At 43.2% G+C, this 18,724-nt stretch overlaps 2 protein-coding genes across 2 annotated transcripts; both read left to right on the forward strand.

Moving 5' to 3' along the window:
* The first annotated feature begins 1,657 nt into the window (after window positions 1–1,657).
* LOC106563301 (zinc finger MYND domain-containing protein 19) lies at window positions 1,658–10,655 on the forward strand. The gene is made up of 6 exons (XM_014128789.3): window positions 1,658–1,898; window positions 7,793–7,852; window positions 8,014–8,120; window positions 8,282–8,422; window positions 8,738–8,918; window positions 9,167–10,655. Exons 1-6 carry the CDS (start codon window positions 1,848–1,850, stop codon window positions 9,308–9,310), a joined length of 684 nt encoding a protein of 227 aa, XP_013984264.1. The 5' UTR covers window positions 1,658–1,847; the 3' UTR covers window positions 9,311–10,655.
* A 287-nt stretch (window positions 10,656–10,942) lies between these two features.
* LOC106563300 (uncharacterized) lies at window positions 10,943–17,760 on the forward strand. The gene is made up of 15 exons (XM_082958161.1): window positions 10,943–11,773; window positions 12,353–12,530; window positions 12,699–12,933; window positions 13,148–13,242; window positions 13,359–13,558; window positions 13,749–13,827; window positions 14,145–14,323; window positions 14,556–14,885; window positions 15,016–15,414; window positions 15,592–15,795; window positions 15,892–15,952; window positions 16,062–16,275; window positions 16,866–16,943; window positions 17,065–17,152; window positions 17,275–17,760. Exons 1-15 carry the CDS (start codon window positions 11,568–11,570, stop codon window positions 17,357–17,359), a joined length of 2,631 nt encoding a protein of 876 aa, XP_082814287.1. The 5' UTR covers window positions 10,943–11,567; the 3' UTR covers window positions 17,360–17,760.
* The last annotated feature ends 964 nt before the right edge of the window (window positions 17,761–18,724 follow it).

Below are 18,724 nucleotides of genomic sequence, written 5' to 3' on the forward strand. Positions count from 1 at the left end.
ATGTATACGCTGGAAGTAGAAGCTTAAGTGTTATTGTTTATTAGTTTACGCCAATTGGGGGAGAGATGGTAGAGTTTGCGGGGAATGATAAAGGAAAATATATTCTAAAAATATTTGTATATTCATGTGTGTGTGTGTATATATATATATATATATATATATACACACACACACACACACACACACACACGACTTTTTAGAATATATTTTCCATTTTCCTTTATTATTCCCCGCAAACCCTACCATCTCTCCCCCAATTTTCTCTCTCTATCTATATATCTATATATCTATCTATCTATGTGTGTGTATATGTATTGGGTATATATATATAGATATATTTTGGGTATTTATATAGATATATGGGGGATTGTAAATGATGCAGACAATTACATTGATGGAAGCAACAATATATCCGCAATATTAAAGCTGATCCATCCCCTGGAAAAAATACAAAAATATAAATAAAATAAAGATTAAAAAAATATTACATGTTTTTTTTTTTAAAGAGCTCCGACTGGGAAAAATCGGTTTGAACTGTCATCCAACTCGGGAAATACAAGTCAGAAACTCTGACATCATTCTACCCAGAGATCAGTCTTCTCCGATCTGAAGACCACTGACGTCACGATTATTCTCAGTCTGATCTCGTTTTTTCCGAGTTCCCAGTTGTCTTGAACACCCCAGTACAGAGGAAGAAGCAATAGAGCCCCACAATGGAGGTGTCATAATACCCATAAAACCTAGCTGTCAAACAGGGAAATCGTTCCAATTAGTCTTCCCATAGGGAATTTTAGAAACATTTAAATTAAGGGCTGTGTTTTGTGTAGGCTTACCCTGGCATGACGTTTTGATAACCATGAAAATCTCTCTCTGACAAGGTGACTTTTATTATATAGTCGGCTCTATTTACTCTCAGATACAAAAATTGTAATTAGCATAAAAGTAGACGCAAGATTACAAATCCCTGCATCTCATCTCTAGCTGAACTTTTGCAAACAGGTATTGTGTCAACTGTTTGATCTTGCACAAGACAGTAAACAGAATTGTCAATTTAAAGAAATTTTGACAATTTCAGAGATTCTTACCTTTGCCTCGATGTGGCAGTCTTGTCCAGTTCATCCGGGCATTTTAAGTTCTTTGATAGCCACATTATTTCATTTTTGCGGGTAAATATACGCAAATATCTTGGTAAGTAACCTTGTCACGCCAGTGTAAGTCTATACGAAACATAGCTCTTATTTGAAGTTTCTAAAACCCCTATGGGAAAAAAAATTATCGTGGAAAAACAATTGGAACCATTTCATTGTTTGACCGCTAGGTGTTATGGATATTAAGACTCACTGTGGTCCTCTATGGAAATGTAATTGTCAGTGCTATCCGGGATCCTTATTATTGTAATGTACATTGGTTAACTGGCATGGTTAATGTTAGGTAAGAGTTATGGTTACTAAGGTTTAGGGCATGGACGTCCAAAGGATCCCAAATAGCACAGACGTTAACGTGATGGCGCTTGGGTGTCGCTCCAAAGAAATCCCCGTCTTGATTGGCGAATCGGATAGGACGTCAAGAGAATTACAAGAACGCGAAATATGTTCAGATTTTTGGATTGGACCAAAGGTTTTCAAAGCTCTATTCTCATTGGTTGAAAATGTTTTAGGCTCTTTGTACCTCCCCAAAATCCAGCGGCGTGTCATGGAGATTTGTTAGCGGGTGGGGAGGACCAGAATCGGGCAACGATTGACCCTGTTTAACTTAACTGGCGGTACATCGGGGCTGGGGGGTCGCCCTGACGAGTTTTAAACGTGTAGATCGCCTCATATTTTGCCCATTGATCGACTGGTCTTCCAATGTCGGATTTCAAGCTTGGGATTGTTCGACTTGGCCGTGTGGCCGGGAAGGTGAGCTGGATCCGAGGGCTGCCATGTGCGACAAGAAGGGGAGGGGATCACAAAAAGCGCGTACAAAATGGCTCGTTGAGATGGGTGATGGCATCGAAAAGGTTTTAATTTGGAATACCTGTAGGAAAAGAAGCATGCATAAGTTCGCTATCTAGCTAACGTAAGGTGGCCCAAATGTTTCGCTAAATTCGTTTTCTCACGAAGCCGCCCAGCTCAAGCCAATTACTAATAGCTAGCTAGCTAGATTTCACCGACGTTCGTAGCTAGTTAATTTCTGGAAGCAACGATGTCTTTGAATGTTGAAAGTTAAAATATCTAAATGCACACATTAGTAATGGTACATCAATTGTAATGTACGTTTGTTAACTGGTATAGATAGTTATGCCAAGGCTCTAGTCTTAATGAGGAAGCCATTGCATTGCCACGCTCCGTCCAGGAACCCCTTACAACGTGATTGAGCACCGGCATATTTTAGCCGACAACGGTATTTTTAAACTAGCTTATTTTTTATCTTAACTTGACGGCTGATACAAATTCTATGTGTCATCATTGTTGACATGTAATGTTACTAGGGCTAGCTAGCTAACGTTCGTGGTTTTTTCTAGCTAGCTAACGTTTTATTTAGGCTAGCGACAGTAGCTACGTCATTATCTACTTTTACCTGACGAATTGAAACGGTGACATGAATATTTAGGTACGCTCTTGCTTTTAGCCATAGTTTCAGCACCGAGGGCAGTTGGTGAACATTGAAATGGGTGTGTCACTTATAAATGAGAACCACTTGGACATATCACGTGTTATGGAGTGACCCCCAGGAACATTAGTCAACACCACAATGCGGTGCTGTTGCATGCCACTGCCATGCCTTCCCTAAATGCTTGTTTCGTGATTGCTAACTTACTCAAAGCAAATCTAACTTGACTCGTGGTCTTAAATAGGGATGGGTCGACACTTGGAGAATGGTTACCTGAAGGAAAATGGGGAAGGGTCATTATTTAATTTGTTTTATTTTACTAGGCAAGTCAGCGAAGAACAGATTCTTATTTACAATGACGGCCTACCGGGGAACAGTGGGTTAACTGCCTTGTTCAGGGGCAGAACGACAGATTTGTACCTTGTCAGCTCGGGGATTCGATCCAGCAACCTTTCGGTTACTGGCTCAACTCTCTAACCACAAGGCTACCTGCCTTGTGCTTTTTAAGGCAAAGGGAGTTAAAAAAATATATATAGTCCAGGGGAGGGTCATATAATTAATGACATTTTAGATATTTCTGTTTTATAATTAGTTGCTACATATTGATGTGTGCCCGATGCCGCCCCTCGTTCTCTGCTGGGCGTGTAATATCCATGTGATTTTTTGTTGTTGTAATTAACAGCCCATGTTAACTTTTTTTATTTGTGGCTATGGCAGTCAATTGCAAAACATTCAAGCAGTAATTCTGATTGTCTTCTCAGCTCACAATCACGTACTTTTAATGTGGGGCTATGACAGTCAATTACATAATGTCTCATATCTCACCACCACTAATGAGATGGGTGTGTATGATGCATGTTGTCAGGTTCTCAAAGTCAATGGGTGTGGTCAACAGTGCACACCTCATCTCTGCTGTCAAATCGAACCTGGATCGATATTTGGTTTTAATGCAGATGAGAGCACTGCTGAATCCAGCTTCACAAAGAGATGCGCTGGCAAAGGGTACCATAAGTTTTAATCCTCTGAGGGAAATGGCAGGGTATTCCCTTTGATTCAGGAAACAAAACTCCTCAAGTGACCCTTGAATGCTTTGTTTGAAGCATTCGGTAACATGACAGCTCGAAAGGCCGCACTTGAATAATTCCGAATCAAGGGCGGCCTTTTCCCACAATCTAAGGACACTCGAATTGAATTTTGTCTTTTTAGATTTTAATCATTTTCATTTAGTTAAGGTTAACCAAATGTATAATGATTGAGAGAGAAAGAAATATATAAATAAAATAAAATACCAGTCAAAAGTTTGGACACCTACTCATTCCAGGTTTTTTTGTTTGTTGTTGTTGCTATTTTCTACATTGTAGAATAATAGTGAAGACATCAACACTGTGAAATAACACATGGAATCATGTAGTAACCAAAAAAGTTTTAAAGAAATCAAAATATATTTTAGATTTGAGATTCTTCAAAGTAGCCACCCATTGCCTTGATGACCGCTTCGCACACTCTTTGCATTCTCTCAACCAGCTTCATGAAGTAGTCACCTGGAATGCATTTCAATTAACAGGTGTGCCATGTTAAAAGTTAATATGTGGAATTTCTTTCCTTAATGCGTTTGAGCCAATCGGTTGTGTTGTGTCAAGGTAGGGGTGGTATACAGAAGATAGCCCTATTTGGTAAAAGACCAAGTCCATATTATGGCAATATTACAGCTCAAATAAGCAAAGGGGAACGACAGTCAATCATTACGTTAAAACATGAAGGTCCGTCAATCTGGAAAATTTCAAGAACTTTGAAAGTTTCTTCAAGTGCAGTCGCAAAAACCATCAAGGGCTATGATTACTGGCTCTCGTGAGGATCGCCACAGGAAAGGAAGACCCAGAGTTACCTCTGCTGCAGAGGGATATGTTCATTAGTTACCAGCCTCAGAAATTGCAGCCCAAATAAATGCTTCAATGTTCAAGTAACAGACACATCTCAACATCAGCTGTTCAGAGGAGACTGTGAATCAGGCCTTCATGGTTGAATTGCTGCAAAGAAACCACTACTAAAGGACACCAATAAGAAGAGACTTACTTGTGCCAAGAAACACAAGCAATTCACATTAGACCGGTAGACATCTGTCCTTTCCAAATTTTGGATTTTGGTTCCAACCGCCATGTCTTTGTGAGACGCAGAGTAGGTGAACAGATGATATCCGCATGTGGGGTTCCCACCTTGAAGCATGGAAGAGGTGTGATGGTCAGAGGGTGCTTTGCAGATGACACTTGATTTGTTTAGAGTTCAAGACACACTTAACCAGCATGGCTACCAAAGCGTTCTACAGCAATACACCATCCCATCAAGTTTGCGCTTAGTGGGACTATAATTTGTTTTTCAACAGGACAATGACCCAACACCTCCAGGCTGTGTAAGGATTTTTTTTTTACCAAGAAGGAGAGTGATGAAGTGCTGCATCAGATGACCTGGTCTCCACTATCACCTGACGCCAACCCAATTGGGATGAGTTGGACCGCAGAGTAAAGGGAAAAGCAGCTAACAAGTGCTCAGCATATGTGGGAACTCCTTCAAGACTGTTGGAAAATGATTCCAGGTGAAGCTGGTTGAGGGAATGCCAAGAGTGTGCAGCGCTGTCATCAAGGCAAAGGGTGGCTGCAGCTTAACTAGGTCTTTCCTTGCACTACTTGGACGTACAACTGGACAATAATCAAGATATGAGAAAACTAGAGCCTGCAGGATTGTGGTGTTACGGACAGACCTCTCCCCATCTTTACAATCATTGAATCTATATGTTTTGACCATGACAGTTTACAATCTAAGGTAACAGCAAGTCAGTTAGTGTCCTTGTTCATCCATTCATTACCAGATTCAGCTAGGGTCTAGAATTTAAAGAACAATTTGTATCAAATACAATGCTCTTAGTTTTAGAGATGTTCAGGACCAGTTTATTATTGGCCACCCATTCCAGAACAGACCAACTCTTAAGGGTTTCAGTGACTTCATTAGCTGTGGTTGCTGATGCGTACATGGTTGAATCATCAGCATACATGGACACACATGCTTTGTCTAATGCCAGTGGCAGGTCATTGGTAAAAATAGGTAGTCCTATGCAATACCCTCTAAATTAGTCTGGGTTTGAACTTAACAGCAGGCCTATAGGCTATTTAGTGTGGTCTAGTTCTAGGCTATGAAATGCATGCTCGGAGAAGCACAGAGAAAAGTTATATTTCTATGATAGCTGCTGGGATGGTGAAGGAATAAATAAAACAAGGCTGCATTACACATGCAATGGATGTTCCAACCGTGAGCCCCAGCATGCTCTGCTCTTGCTGATAAACTTTTTTTTAACACTTGTAACCTCTCGTTGGGTTAATTCACAGTAGAAGAGTAGCCAGCAGTTAAAGCTTACATTGTTCTGCCTTGGTAGGCCTCTGTCTGGGGTGGAAAGGTAGACCTAACTTTTGAAAGTACCATGCCCAGATTCCTAATGACGTCTCAAATTTCATTATTTGCAAACGGGGACAGTTTTGTTGCAAACAAGACACTGATTTTGCATTGGAGAAATATGATAAGCCTATGTGTTTATCTATGTCCATTCTTAGCCAGTAATTTTGGTAAATTGTGCGGTATTTAAAAATTATGTAGAATTGCATGACATTTACAGGGCATTTGGAAAGTATTCAGACCCCTTGACTTTTTCCACATTTTTGTTACTTTACAGCTTTATTCTAAAATGGATTAAATTGCTTCCTCCCCCCTCAATCTACACACAATACCCAATAATGACAAAGCAAAAACTTTTTTTTTGAATTTTGTTTGTGCAAATGTATAAAATAAACACCCATTTACATTAGTATTCAGACCCTTTACTCAGTACTTTGTTGAAGCACTTTTGGCAGCGATTACAGCCTCGAGTGTTCTTGGGTATAACGTTACAAGCTTGGCACACCTGTATTTGGGGAGTTTCTCCTATTCTTCTCTGCAGATCCTCTCAAGCTATGTCAGGTTGGATGGGGAGCGTCGCTGCACAGCTATTTTCAGGTCTCTCCAGAGATGTTCAAGTCCGGGCTCTGGCTGGGCCATTCAAGAACATTCAGAGACTTGTCCCGAAGCCACTCCTGCGTTGTCTTGGCTGTGTACTTAGGGTCGTTGTCCTGTTGGAAGGTGAACCTTCGCCCCAGTCTGAGGTCCTGAGCTCCTTGGAACAGGTTTTCATCAAGGATTTCTCTATACTTTGTGATGTTCATCTTTCCCTCGATCCTGACTAGTCTCCCAGTCCCTGCTGCTGAAAAACATCCCCACAGCATAATGCTGCCACCACCATGCTTCACCCTAGGTATGTTGCCAGGTTTCCTCCAGATGTGACGCTTGGTATTCATCAGACCAGAGAATCTTGTTTCTCATGGTCTGAGTGTCCTTCAGGTTCCAAACTTCAATTTAAGAATGATTGAGGCCACTGTGTTCTTGGGGACCTTCAATGCAGCAGACATTTTTTGGTACCCTTCCCCAGATCTGTGCATCAACACAATCTTGTCTCGGAGCTCTACGGACAATTCCTTTGACCTCAAGGCTTGGTTTTTGCTCTGACATGCACTGTCAACTGTGGAACCTTATATAGACAGGTGTGTGCCTTTCCAAATCATGTCCAATCAATTGAATTTAGCACAGGTGGGCATCTCAAGGATGATCAATGGAAACAGGATGCACCTGAGCTCAATTTCGAGTCTCACAGCAAAGGATCTGTAGACTTATGTAAATAAGGTATTTCTGTTCTTGCTTTGTAATAACTGTGCAAATATTTATAAAAACCTGTTTTTCGCTTTCATTACGCTTCATTATGGGGTACTGTGTGTAGATTTGAGGAAAATAAATAATTTTTGATTAAGACAACGTAACAAAATGTGGAAAAATTCAAGGGGTCTGAATACTTTTACTATCAAGGATATCTTTCCAGCCCTACTCTTGTCCACTCTACTCTTTTTTTTCATAGTTTCAGGGAGGGTTGAGGTAAAAGGACCCTCCAATTTCATTTCAATGAAGTCCAATTTTCTCCATTTAACCCTTTTATTATAAGTAACGTTCACGCCCTCATACCATCACATGATTCAGTGTCGTGTCACACCTCACTGTTGTGACCTTTACACTACACAATAATAGTGTTAACCCACATTCCAGGTGGCATTATCTGTCCTTTCTTTTGCAGACAAAGTACACACTGATCGATGAACAGGACATACCATTGGTGGAGAACTATGCCTTCGAGGTAAGAGTGTGGGGATTTACGAGGAGGGTGTGGGGAGGGTCATTCTAGTCAAAGACCATTCCCACACTAGACTGGCCCCAGTAAACAAAACAAAAGAACAACTGGACTTTTCTTGAGGAAATGGTCTGGGATGTAAAAATGTCACACCATTATTTTTTCAGGCACGCATGGATGTCGATGCAGACGGCAATGGGGCAAAGATCTTTGCTTATGCCTTCGACATTGGCAAAGGGCGCTGGGCTGGCAGGCCACTGCACGAGCTGCTCTGGTGAGTTGATGTCCCATCCCCACAATCTACTCCTGAATACATCATCGTAGTCTGTTGGTAAGGGCAGCTTTTTGCCTTTTATCAAACAAACTATCCATTGTTCATATTGTGTGTGATGCTGGCAGACTGGTTGTCATAAGGCGATTTCAATGTTTCTCCAGGGAGAAGCACAGAGGAGGCATAGCTCCCAGCTTCCAAGTTGTCCACATCAACTCTGTCACAGTGGATAACCGTCTGGACAACCTGCGACTGGTCCCCCTGGGCTGGAGCCCCAAACCAGAGGAAATCTCCAGCAAACAAAGGTATTACAGCTGTGCACTTCTCCACTACAATTACTAGAGCTACATTCAGCTCTCCTAGCATTCATCACTTCTTTACTGAGGAAAATACATCTTTACTGAGGAAAATCCAACGTCTTTACTGAGGAAAATCCAACGTCTTTACTGAGGAAAATCCAACGTCTTTACTGAGGAAAATCCAACGTCTTTACTGAGGAAAATACAACGTCTTTACTGAGGAAAGACGAGGATATTCAGACTTAGCTCAGTATGACTTGTGCGTTAAATGTTTCACTTGTCATAAAGGTATGTTAATGGTCTTTATTTCTCCCCCTGTAGAGAGCAGTCTCTGTACTGGCTGGCCATCCAGCAGGTACCAGCTGACCCCGTAGAGGAGCAGTACCTGGAGCTCAGTCGTACCCGCTACTACAACGCTAACGGAGAGCTGGTGGAGGAGGAGGAGTGCTCCTGTACTTACTACGAGTGTCACTACCCACCCTGCTCGCTCATCGAGAGGAGAGTACGTACTGCTACCATCATATAGTCAGTTACCTTCAGTTGTTTTCACACTCCATATACTTTCACTGTAAGCAAGGGAGTATTGAAGTACATGGCTTTGAGGATTTCTGTGATCCCATTTACTTCCGAGGCTGACATAGATATTGTTGCTATTTTTAGGCGTTTTAATATGGTAGTCTCAGAACAGTGTCACCAAACCCATATAGGTGTCTTTCCACCAGTCTGATTTTTGTCTCCATCCGTCCACAGCTTAGAGAGTTCAACATCTGTGGTCGCTGTCAGGTGGCTCGCTACTGTGGCTCTCAATGCCAGCAAAGGGACTGGCCCGCCCACAAGAAGCAGTGCCGCGAGCGCAAAAGAGTCCTGGCCCTGGAGTCTGAACCAGAGCGATGATCTCTGGATCAACTACCAGGATAGGGGAAGATTGGGAATGAAGTGCAAAGAAAAAAAATCTGCCAACAGAGAATGATGAGAGGACAATGTTGGTTGGTAGGGTTTAAAAAAAAAAAAATCCATATACTTTCTTTATATGTCAATGGGGATGGTGGGGAAGTGTATATATCATTATTTTCGGAGAGGGAGATCCTCCTCGAGCTCTACCTGCTGCTATGGATTTGTATGTTTGAGTAAGATGATGTCACAGGGATAAATTGCTTCTTTTGGACAGCAATTGATTATCGACAGTTGTCGTCATCAGCTTTCTCCTTCCTGCCACCCACCAACCTGTAATGCTGTGTACAGGGATCTAGGGAGGACAGTACCTGCTGCTCACCTGGTACAATGGGACATGGACCTTTTCACTGTACTACTTGTTGGACCTCTGCTGCACACACTCAGTCATCTCCTTGTTATGCTCTAAGACCAACATACAGCAGATAGATTTACTTTGCTGTTTCGCACTAGCAGTGTTGTGTGTGTGCTGCCATTTTGGATTGACGGACATGGATGAAGTGCTGAACATTGGGGGGAAGGGTGTTTTGTTCTGTGTGTGTGTGTGTGTATGTATGTGTATATATATATATATATATATATATAAGTGTCCCTCTTTGTTGGGAGGTTTGTGAAGGGGTCATCAACTTTGGGCTTGATCAGGCATTTACTTTCCTGTGTTAAACATCCCTGAATGAATCTGCGATTGGTCGGTTGCCTTTCCAGATGCCCACAAACACAGTCCCTGTCACTAATGTTCAAGGGATATACTGGGGAAAAGCTTGGGAAACCCAGGTTGGCCTTTGGACAGTTCGGGTCTTGGGATTGTATGAAATGGCCCGAATTCAATTCCATAGTTTTTTTTTTACACGTCAGTCATCAGAGATATTTGTTCTATGCCCAATGATCACTCCCTAAGAGTGATGGGTGAACACCTGCTCAAAGTTTGTCTTCCTGTTGTGTCTTAGGTGGCGATGAGGAATCCTGACACGCTCACAGATAATGCATGTACCAAGCAGATTGACATAATACATGCAGCGCACATTGGTAGTTTATGTGGACTGGTTCATAACACTGTGCACTGAATAGTTTTAACACACCCCACCGTTACCTTTTTCATAGAGATGGGGGGAGTTTAGAGGTAGGGAGAGTTGACTGTTGGGTGTAAAAAATTATTATACTTTTTTTTTTACAGAATGAAAGCATTAATCACAGAGTAAAAAGCTACAGTATCTGAAGAGGAGTACAGTTGGGGATAACTAGCTATCTCGTTTCACTGTAAAATGATCAAATAAAAGAATAAAATGTTTCCCATGGATGTATGACTGTTGTGGGAGTTTAAGGTGCCCTCATGGTATGACACCTCAAAAATGTTTGTTGGTTGTTCATTTAGATATTGAGGAAATGGTCTGCGTGTTCATTTAGCCTGATACAATAACAGTGTGACAGAGGCAATTCGAAGGTGCTGCATATGAGGGTTAGGCTCAGGAAATAATAGCCGGGAATTTATTGTGGAGCTTGTAAAATTAGATCTTTACTTCCATTGGCAGCGGTGCGAATAAACTAGAAGAAAAAGTTAAAGAGGCAGCAGACGGGGCATACAAATAAAGGAGCCTGGACAGTTTAATGTGTGTCTCAGTAAAGTGGAATGAATAACCTTTACTCAACGTCACCATGGTGATCAGTGGGCTGGTCTGGTACGGTGCAGCTCTCTGGGACAAGAGATAGGAGCACAAGGAGCTTGTGATGTTTATCCCCTCCCTCTCCTTCACATTCCCAAAGCCAACCCAGGCAAAGGAGTGAGAAACCCTCACCATATTGAATTAGAGCCTATGTGAAATAGCGGATTAAGGAAAAATTGCTAGAGAAACACTACGACTGCTACTAGAAAATGTCACAAAAGTCTGTCTTAGTTGAGTTACAATTGGCCCAGAGGCTCAAATAGTGTTACCGGAATGCTAAAGGATGGCTTGCTCCACTGTGCCCAGTGGACTATGATTTACTTACTGGACAGCTTATATGGATGTATAAAAAAAACTCACTTAGCACCAACCCGGTGAGTATTTCAAGCTTATATGTTCATATAATTACATTTGTATTATTGTAAGAACAGACCGCGTCGGAGAGCTACACAGGCAATCATAACCAAATCCTAACTCGGGACTCCCTTTTATCCCCAAAAGGTACTGAAGTCCTGAAGTAAAACTACTCCTGACAATTGATGGCCTGTCCTTGCCAATGTCCCTCAGAGAGATCACTGTCCATGCTCCTGTGTCCAGAGCCCACTCATGTGAAGGCTGCGTTGGAAGTTCTGAGTAGGTCTGCTCAGGAGAGCAGAAAGCAGCTGGTGGTGGAGATACTGAAGGTTCCTAACAGAGAGCGCTACATCAGGACACTAGAACATTTACTCAGCTCAACAGACTCATGGTGAGTACAGGTTGATACTACTTGTGGACACGTTACAGTTTTGTCAAAATAACTGCCCTGTTTACACCTGAGCTCTCAAACAACCCATCATGTACTCTATTCCTAAAGGTGTGTCATGCAAACATACCTTGTGATCAAGGATGCATTATGGTGTTTGTATGTGTACCTATACAGTACAATGTTTTATTTTACTGAAATAAAGAAGTAATTAGTCCCTGCACATCAACGTTTGTGCTGCTAAGGCAAAATGCACGTCTTTCCTCCAAGTAAACGTTTGTCCATCCTCTCCAGTGCAGTGAGAGAAAGTCTTCCCTGCCTTGTACGGGACTCGCTTTGCGTTCCCATAACAGCAAGGTCCCCACCCTGAACTCCAATAAGTGATATGGAGGCTGGCTGCCCTTGAATATGCCTGAGTTTAACGTGACCACTGAATGTGACTACTAAAGAAAATCATGTTTACTGCTGTTTGTAATTTACACAACCATGGTTCCGAGACGCATTTACGTAAACCTCTAAACGCATATTAATATCAGCCTTTACACTGACCGGTGGTTAATGTTTTTCCCCCTGCTCATTCAGGCTTTGCAGTACCGCAGCCTATCTTCTTGGAGTCCTGGTGGAGAGAGAGGAGGTTGTGCAGCAGCTCAAGGCCAAGGCTTCAAAGGGCAGCAACAGCCTTGTTGGGACTCTAGGGCAGCTCCTAACCAGACATGATCCAGACATTGTGATGAATGCTGCTGGTGCCTTAGCCTCTTTGGTAATAGTGTGTGTGTGTGTGTGTGTGTGTGTGTGTGTGTGTGTGTGTGTGTGTGTGTGTGTGTGTGTGTGTGTGTGTGTGTGTGTGTGTGTGTGTGTGTGTAAAAGAGAGTGTGTGGGGCAGCCTTACCAGAGACCCTCTCTGTCTTGAATCATCCCTCTCTCTCAGGTTGAGAGCTCGGCTGGACGTGGGTGGCTACAGAGAGACCAGGCTGTGTTTGGGCAGGTCTTGACCAGCCTGTTGACCCTGCTGGACCAGGGACCGGAGAGCATGGTGAACTCTGCTGCCCTGATCCTGGCCAGGCTGTCCCTGTGTGATGTGGCCTGCCAAGGCCTGTTACGCCACTCCTCAGCCCCCAGCACCTTGGGCTGCCTGGTACAATGCCTGGCACACAGCCATACAGGTCAGAGCTAAGGACGCAGGGGGGATAAGGTCTTGTGTGGCAAAACATAGTGCTGCCAATGCTCTGCACTATTGAACCCAAAATACCAGTAGGAATGGTTTTATTGCTTCGCTAGTCGGGATGTTTCGTCAAATGTTGACAGTGACAGGTTTTCTTGTTTGACTGATAAACGTTTAGCTGCATGCTTCTAATGGCTGTTTTTCACTTGTAATAGACACTGCTATGAATGCAGCCTTTGCTTTGGGTCGTCTGTGTGGAAGTGAAAGAGGCAGGAGTCTCATTCTGAGATTTGCGCCAGAGTACCAACTGGTAAGACACCATACACATCTGTTGAGGAGAACAGTGGATGGTGGAATAAATAGTCGATTTTGAATCCACACCAAGCTCTGTCATTCAAAAGGGTCTTGTAATTTTCATCTCTCCAGGTTCAGAGTCTACAAGCCCTTATGAGTGAGGTGGCTGGGCCAGAGGCAGGACAGACAGCCTGTTTTGCATTGAGTTGCCTAGTAACAGAAGAAGATGGACACGCTCTGGTGCTGGGTAGCCCATCCCTTCCCAGCCTTCTTGATGCTCTTCTCTACCGCTTACAAACAGAGGACCAGGACAGTGCCTGGTTTGCTGCCATGTACGTATGTCACTCACTCCTCCATCTTACAGCCTAGGGGCTTAACTCCTTCCATGATCAAGAAGCATTAATAGTCTCGCTGTACCACTAGAGAACATGGAAAATATTTCAATCTATCATAGTGAAGTCAGGTTAGGTAGCTAGCTGAAGCACACCGTCTCACCCTGCCGTCCCTCTCTCTGTCTCACAGGGCAGTGAAAGTATTCGTGTCACGACCGGCTGGAGTGTTACACGTGCGAGAGCACAGGTCTCTGAGGGAGCGGCTGAAGGTTGTCTTATTACAGTACTCTCTGGAGCATTTATGTTGAACCAGTTTATGCTAATGTGCCTGGAATGCAGTGTTTGCTTGGTTGGTCAGTTATTACATAGCCTATAGATCTTTTTTTCAATATCAATAGGATGTCTATTACTACATCAATCATATTGCTATATAAAAGTTGTATTATATATGTCAATATCCATTAACAGTTATCAATTGTTGGTGGTATAACTGTACATTAAAGTGACAAAAGCAATTCATGAAAATGAAATTATCTTACTTGCATTCATTACATTGTCTCAATCCCTTTCTGACTCTCTCCTCCAGTCTCTCTCCAGCTCTCCCTCCATTGGCAAGGATCTCAGGGAGGAAGTGACCTCATGTCTTAGGAAGCTGGAGCCACTAGTCAAGCCATTGCCCCCGACAACTAGGCGCCTCCCATCTGGGGCCTGCACTGTGTCATGGGAGAAGTGTTTCCCTGAGAGTGGCCTAGAGGTCACTTACAGGTCAGCTGGATGCAGGAATGTTAAGGAGTTTTATTATAGGGACCCTTTCACCAAATACACCCTCATAATATTCTCAGAGGAAACCAGAAAATATCAAAGTGTGATAACAAACAACCTATTTCACATTGTGGCATACTGGCATTTAACATAGAATTGCAGAAATAACGAACAAATACTAAAAGGTATTTTTTTTAGCAATAAGCTGATATGTGGTCTCTTTTACTGTCCTCAGCCTTCTGGACAGAGAGACAGTTCTGTATCGTGGAACCCAATGTCACGTGACTTTACCGGTATCAGTCCTCAAACCTGGACATGAGTTCTCACTCCGACTGATCCACTCTACCGCCGATGGAGACACCAGCCCCTGCAGCGAGCCCGTGCTATTGGTCATAGAATCAGAGGAGACGGGGACAAGGCCTGGTCCTCCACAGAAGCTGCGCGTGATTGGATGCACAGCCTCTCATGTGCAACTGAGTTGGGTTGCGCCGGCGGGTGAGCTGAAGCCCCAGGTGTATCAGCTGTATCGTGGGGAAACACTACTAGATACCACAACAGAGCTGAGGTAAATGATGCTGTAACAATCAATGTCCATTTTTAAACAGCTCCTTTTGAGTAAAGAGTTATCATCCTCCTCCACACAAAAGCCTGGAATATTAACCATAACACCAAACTTATATTATGTTATTTGCCAGGGCTGTAGTGGGTGGTCTGTCCCCGGGAACCCTTTTCCAGCTGGGTGTGTGCGCAGTGGGGCCTGGGGAAGAGGTGGGCCCCTGTGCGGAGGTGGAGGTCCGTACAGCCAAGGACCAGGACCACGCACCCAGCGGCCTGACCATGGTGGTGCTGGGCAGGCATGAGCTGCAGATCATGTGGGGGGCTCCCCTGGTGCCGCTGGGTCGCCTGTTCAACTACGAGCTGAGGCTGAACGGTCGCGTGGCTTACTTGGGCACGGCGCGTGCTCACACTGCCCGCCGTCTGGCCGCCAACACGGCCTACACCTGTACTGTAACGGCCATCACCACCAGAGGGCGCTCTCAGAGCCGGTCCGTCACTAAGAGGACCGCTCGCGACGAGTACCCGTACACACAGAGGTGAGAAGAGAGACAATCAGATTATATCTCTAACGTAGCTTGTGTGACTGAATCTATCCATTGACAGGGTGGACTTTATTAAGAGTGCTCCATCTCAAGTAATGCTCTTTCCCGTGTGTGGGGTCCATATCACAAGCCACAGTTTTGCTATATTCTGTCCGTCTGGCTGTCTATCAGGTGTCTGTACTCCTCCAGCCGTCAGCCTCCTCCTAAGACTCCTTCATCACCCCCATCAGTCACAGAGGCAACAGAGGTCAGACGAAAGGTCACAGAGATCGGGGAAAAGGCCAAGAAACCCCACTCTGCACACGACCATCTGACCAAGGTCCATCTGTCCAGCAGGCGATACAGAGGGACTGATCACGACAGAGAGAGACACAGGTTACCCTCATCTGAAACTAAGCTATGTCATGTGAGAGATCATCTTGATGTGTAGATTTGTTGTGATTTTATGTCCTTTTCTTTTCCTTCCTCCAGGCAACCTTTGGTCTCCACTTCATCTGCTGGCTGTGAAAGCAGCAAAATAGAATCATCTGAGGTAGGCCTACCTACACTTTGATATCTTAGACAGTGCAGTAACAAAGCAATTTTGAGGGGATTCCAAGTGCTAATGATTTCTCCTGTTTTACTGTATTTCTTTGTTCTAGATGACCATGGGGCTGGTGAATGGATATGATGCAAAGGCCTTATGGAGGAGAGCCAAAGAGAGGGCAGGAGTATCCGTCTGCCACGCTGGGCTTCCAGTCCGGCCCCTGCTCCATCTCCAGGCTAAGACTGAGGAAAACCTGCTTGAGAGGCAGTCCCACCGTGGCATGGACCAGCCTTTAGACCCCTCATGCCTCAGGGCCCAAATAAGCCCATGTAGGTAGTCTGTTTAGACATCCTGGTTGTCTCCCACAATTTTCTAATGTTCCGGCTTAACACGTTTATACGTAATAGAACGTCAGTTTGGCATAGAGGAGCTACGTCACTGCCTATGTCACTACCTTATCCGCTTGAATAAAATATAAAATACTACCTAGCAAGATGGAGATCACAGACATTCATTTGAATGAGTTCATTTTGCAAGTGGCTAATTTACATCAATTAAAACCACTGCAAAGGTTTGGCCTGCAAACTAGTCAGAGAAATACTGACAAATGTCTTCCTCGAGCTGTGTATGCAACTGGTTCACCTCTGATGCTCACAGGCAATGTGTATTGGAAGAGATTTCAGGAATGTGACGTTCTTTTCCTCGTGATTTGTTGGGAGAGTTGTCTGTCTGAAGAGGGCCCTCCCCGGATTAAAAAAAAAAAAAAGCTTTATTGAAGTTGCCAAAAGAGTAATTGAAAACAGAACCTAGTCACTGCTGTTTCCTCGGGTCGAGACTACCAGGTAGGTTATATTTGTGTGTCAAATAGATAGAGGCTTCACTGGTCATGTGTAATGGTGCACCTATTGTATAACCCCAGGGATGCTTCTCCAGTGGAGTGCTCTCAGAAGAGGACCTAGGGACAGAGGAAAACTCCCCTGTATCCCCCATCATATAGGTGAATATGCTACACGTTAGCAACATTAGCAACAACACAAATGCACTATTCCTGTCACACAAATCTGTTTCTGTCTGTCTGTTCTTGTGTTTATGTCTGTTTGTGGTGGTACATACAACAGATGCAATGAAGTTAGTCCATCCCATTCCTCCCTCCTACCCACAACTGGACTGGACAGGAAACTATAAAGACAAGCTGCTGAGAGACAGGTAGGGGTTCTGTTGACTTTTTATCTGGAACTTGAATGCTCTGCTGTCTTTCAATAATGGGTTCTGCCTTAACATCCCTTCCTGTAACCCTAACCCTCTGTCTGTGTCAATCTCTGTCCTAGGACAAGGCTTTTGACAGGACCAAGAGTGCAGAGCGAAATCAGAGGAAGACATCCCCTAACAACAAACTGGACCAAGCTAAACTGATAATCATCCGTAGAGGAAAGCATGGGTTTACACGGAAAAATCTAAAACAAGCAAAGAATGGTGCTTCTTCAGAGAATGGTGCTTCTTCAGAGAATGGTGCTTCTTCAGAGAATGGTGCTTCTTCAGAGAATGGGTTTTGGGGGCTCGTCTCAATGTCTCAATAACAGTGATTTTCATAAAGACTGTGTGAATGGAAAATATAAAAATCAACACTGTTACAGGCTTGTTATTTAGTATTAATGACCGGAATTCATTTTTTTTTAAATGTTTTGTCTATTTTGATGCCCATGTTTGTTTCAAATCACTGATGTGAAACTCAAGTCATAGATCCTAATTTTTGCATCAATCATATGGTAAAAAAGTATTACTCTGCAGAAAATAAACTATCCCACCAAACAAAATATTTTTCTGTCCCTAAAATAGAATACAGTAATGTATCTCGCTCTTTACTCCTTCAACCTTTATGCAACATATTGGTGGCCGCTGCAGCTCAGCTTAGAAGACACACATTCTGTTTTGAAATGTAAAACTAGATGATGAAATGTATTTTTTCTGCTATTATTGTGAGATTATCCAGCCTCGTCATTATTTTACTAGTGTGTGTGTAGTTGTGCCAGTGTTGTGACCAGAGACATTTTAGAGGACATATTCAACATCAAGCAATCATCTCAAATTGGGTTGCACATTTTGGGGAATATACAGAGGTGGAAACTTTCCATGGGAATTAACGGGAATATATGGGAATTAACTGAAATATATGCAAATTAATACCATTTAAATGTATATGTTTTTTGCATTGGATATATTTACCATATCATAGGGAGACATAAACCTTTTACCTGATCATAAGTAGACATAATTGCAAATGATTAAATCCTTCCAATAGAAAAAAAAAAATAAAAAAAATTGTTACGAATTGAACTTTAATTAAATGAGTTGACTCTTCACATGGGATGATTTCACTGAACAACAAAAGAAAGGGAATATTGAATGATCCCCAATGATCCATTACATCTCTCAAAAACATTTTCAACATACATCTGTAAAATGATAGTCTACAAACTAAAGCTTTGGATGTCTTCCTCTCAGGACGATGGAGGCAACAGGGGAAAGAGCCTCGGATCCACCAAGTCCCTTCCACCAGGTGGCTTATGAGATATGTTGGCACGACTGCCATATTGCATCTCCATCCCAAAGCCCTTGCTTGGTAGTGTACTTCGCCAGACTGCCAAGAACCTTGCCCTCATCCAGGCTAAGGTGGTGAGACACGGTAGTGATGACACCATAGGCCTTGTTGATCTCTACACCAGACAGGATGCTCTAGCCAGCATACTTGGCATCCAACATGTACGCTGCGGCTTGTAT

This window comes from Salmo salar, chromosome 11, assembly GCF_965601325.2.
Source record: "Salmo salar chromosome 11, fSalSal1, whole genome shotgun sequence".
Taxonomy (NCBI): domain Eukaryota; kingdom Metazoa; phylum Chordata; class Actinopteri; order Salmoniformes; family Salmonidae; genus Salmo; species Salmo salar.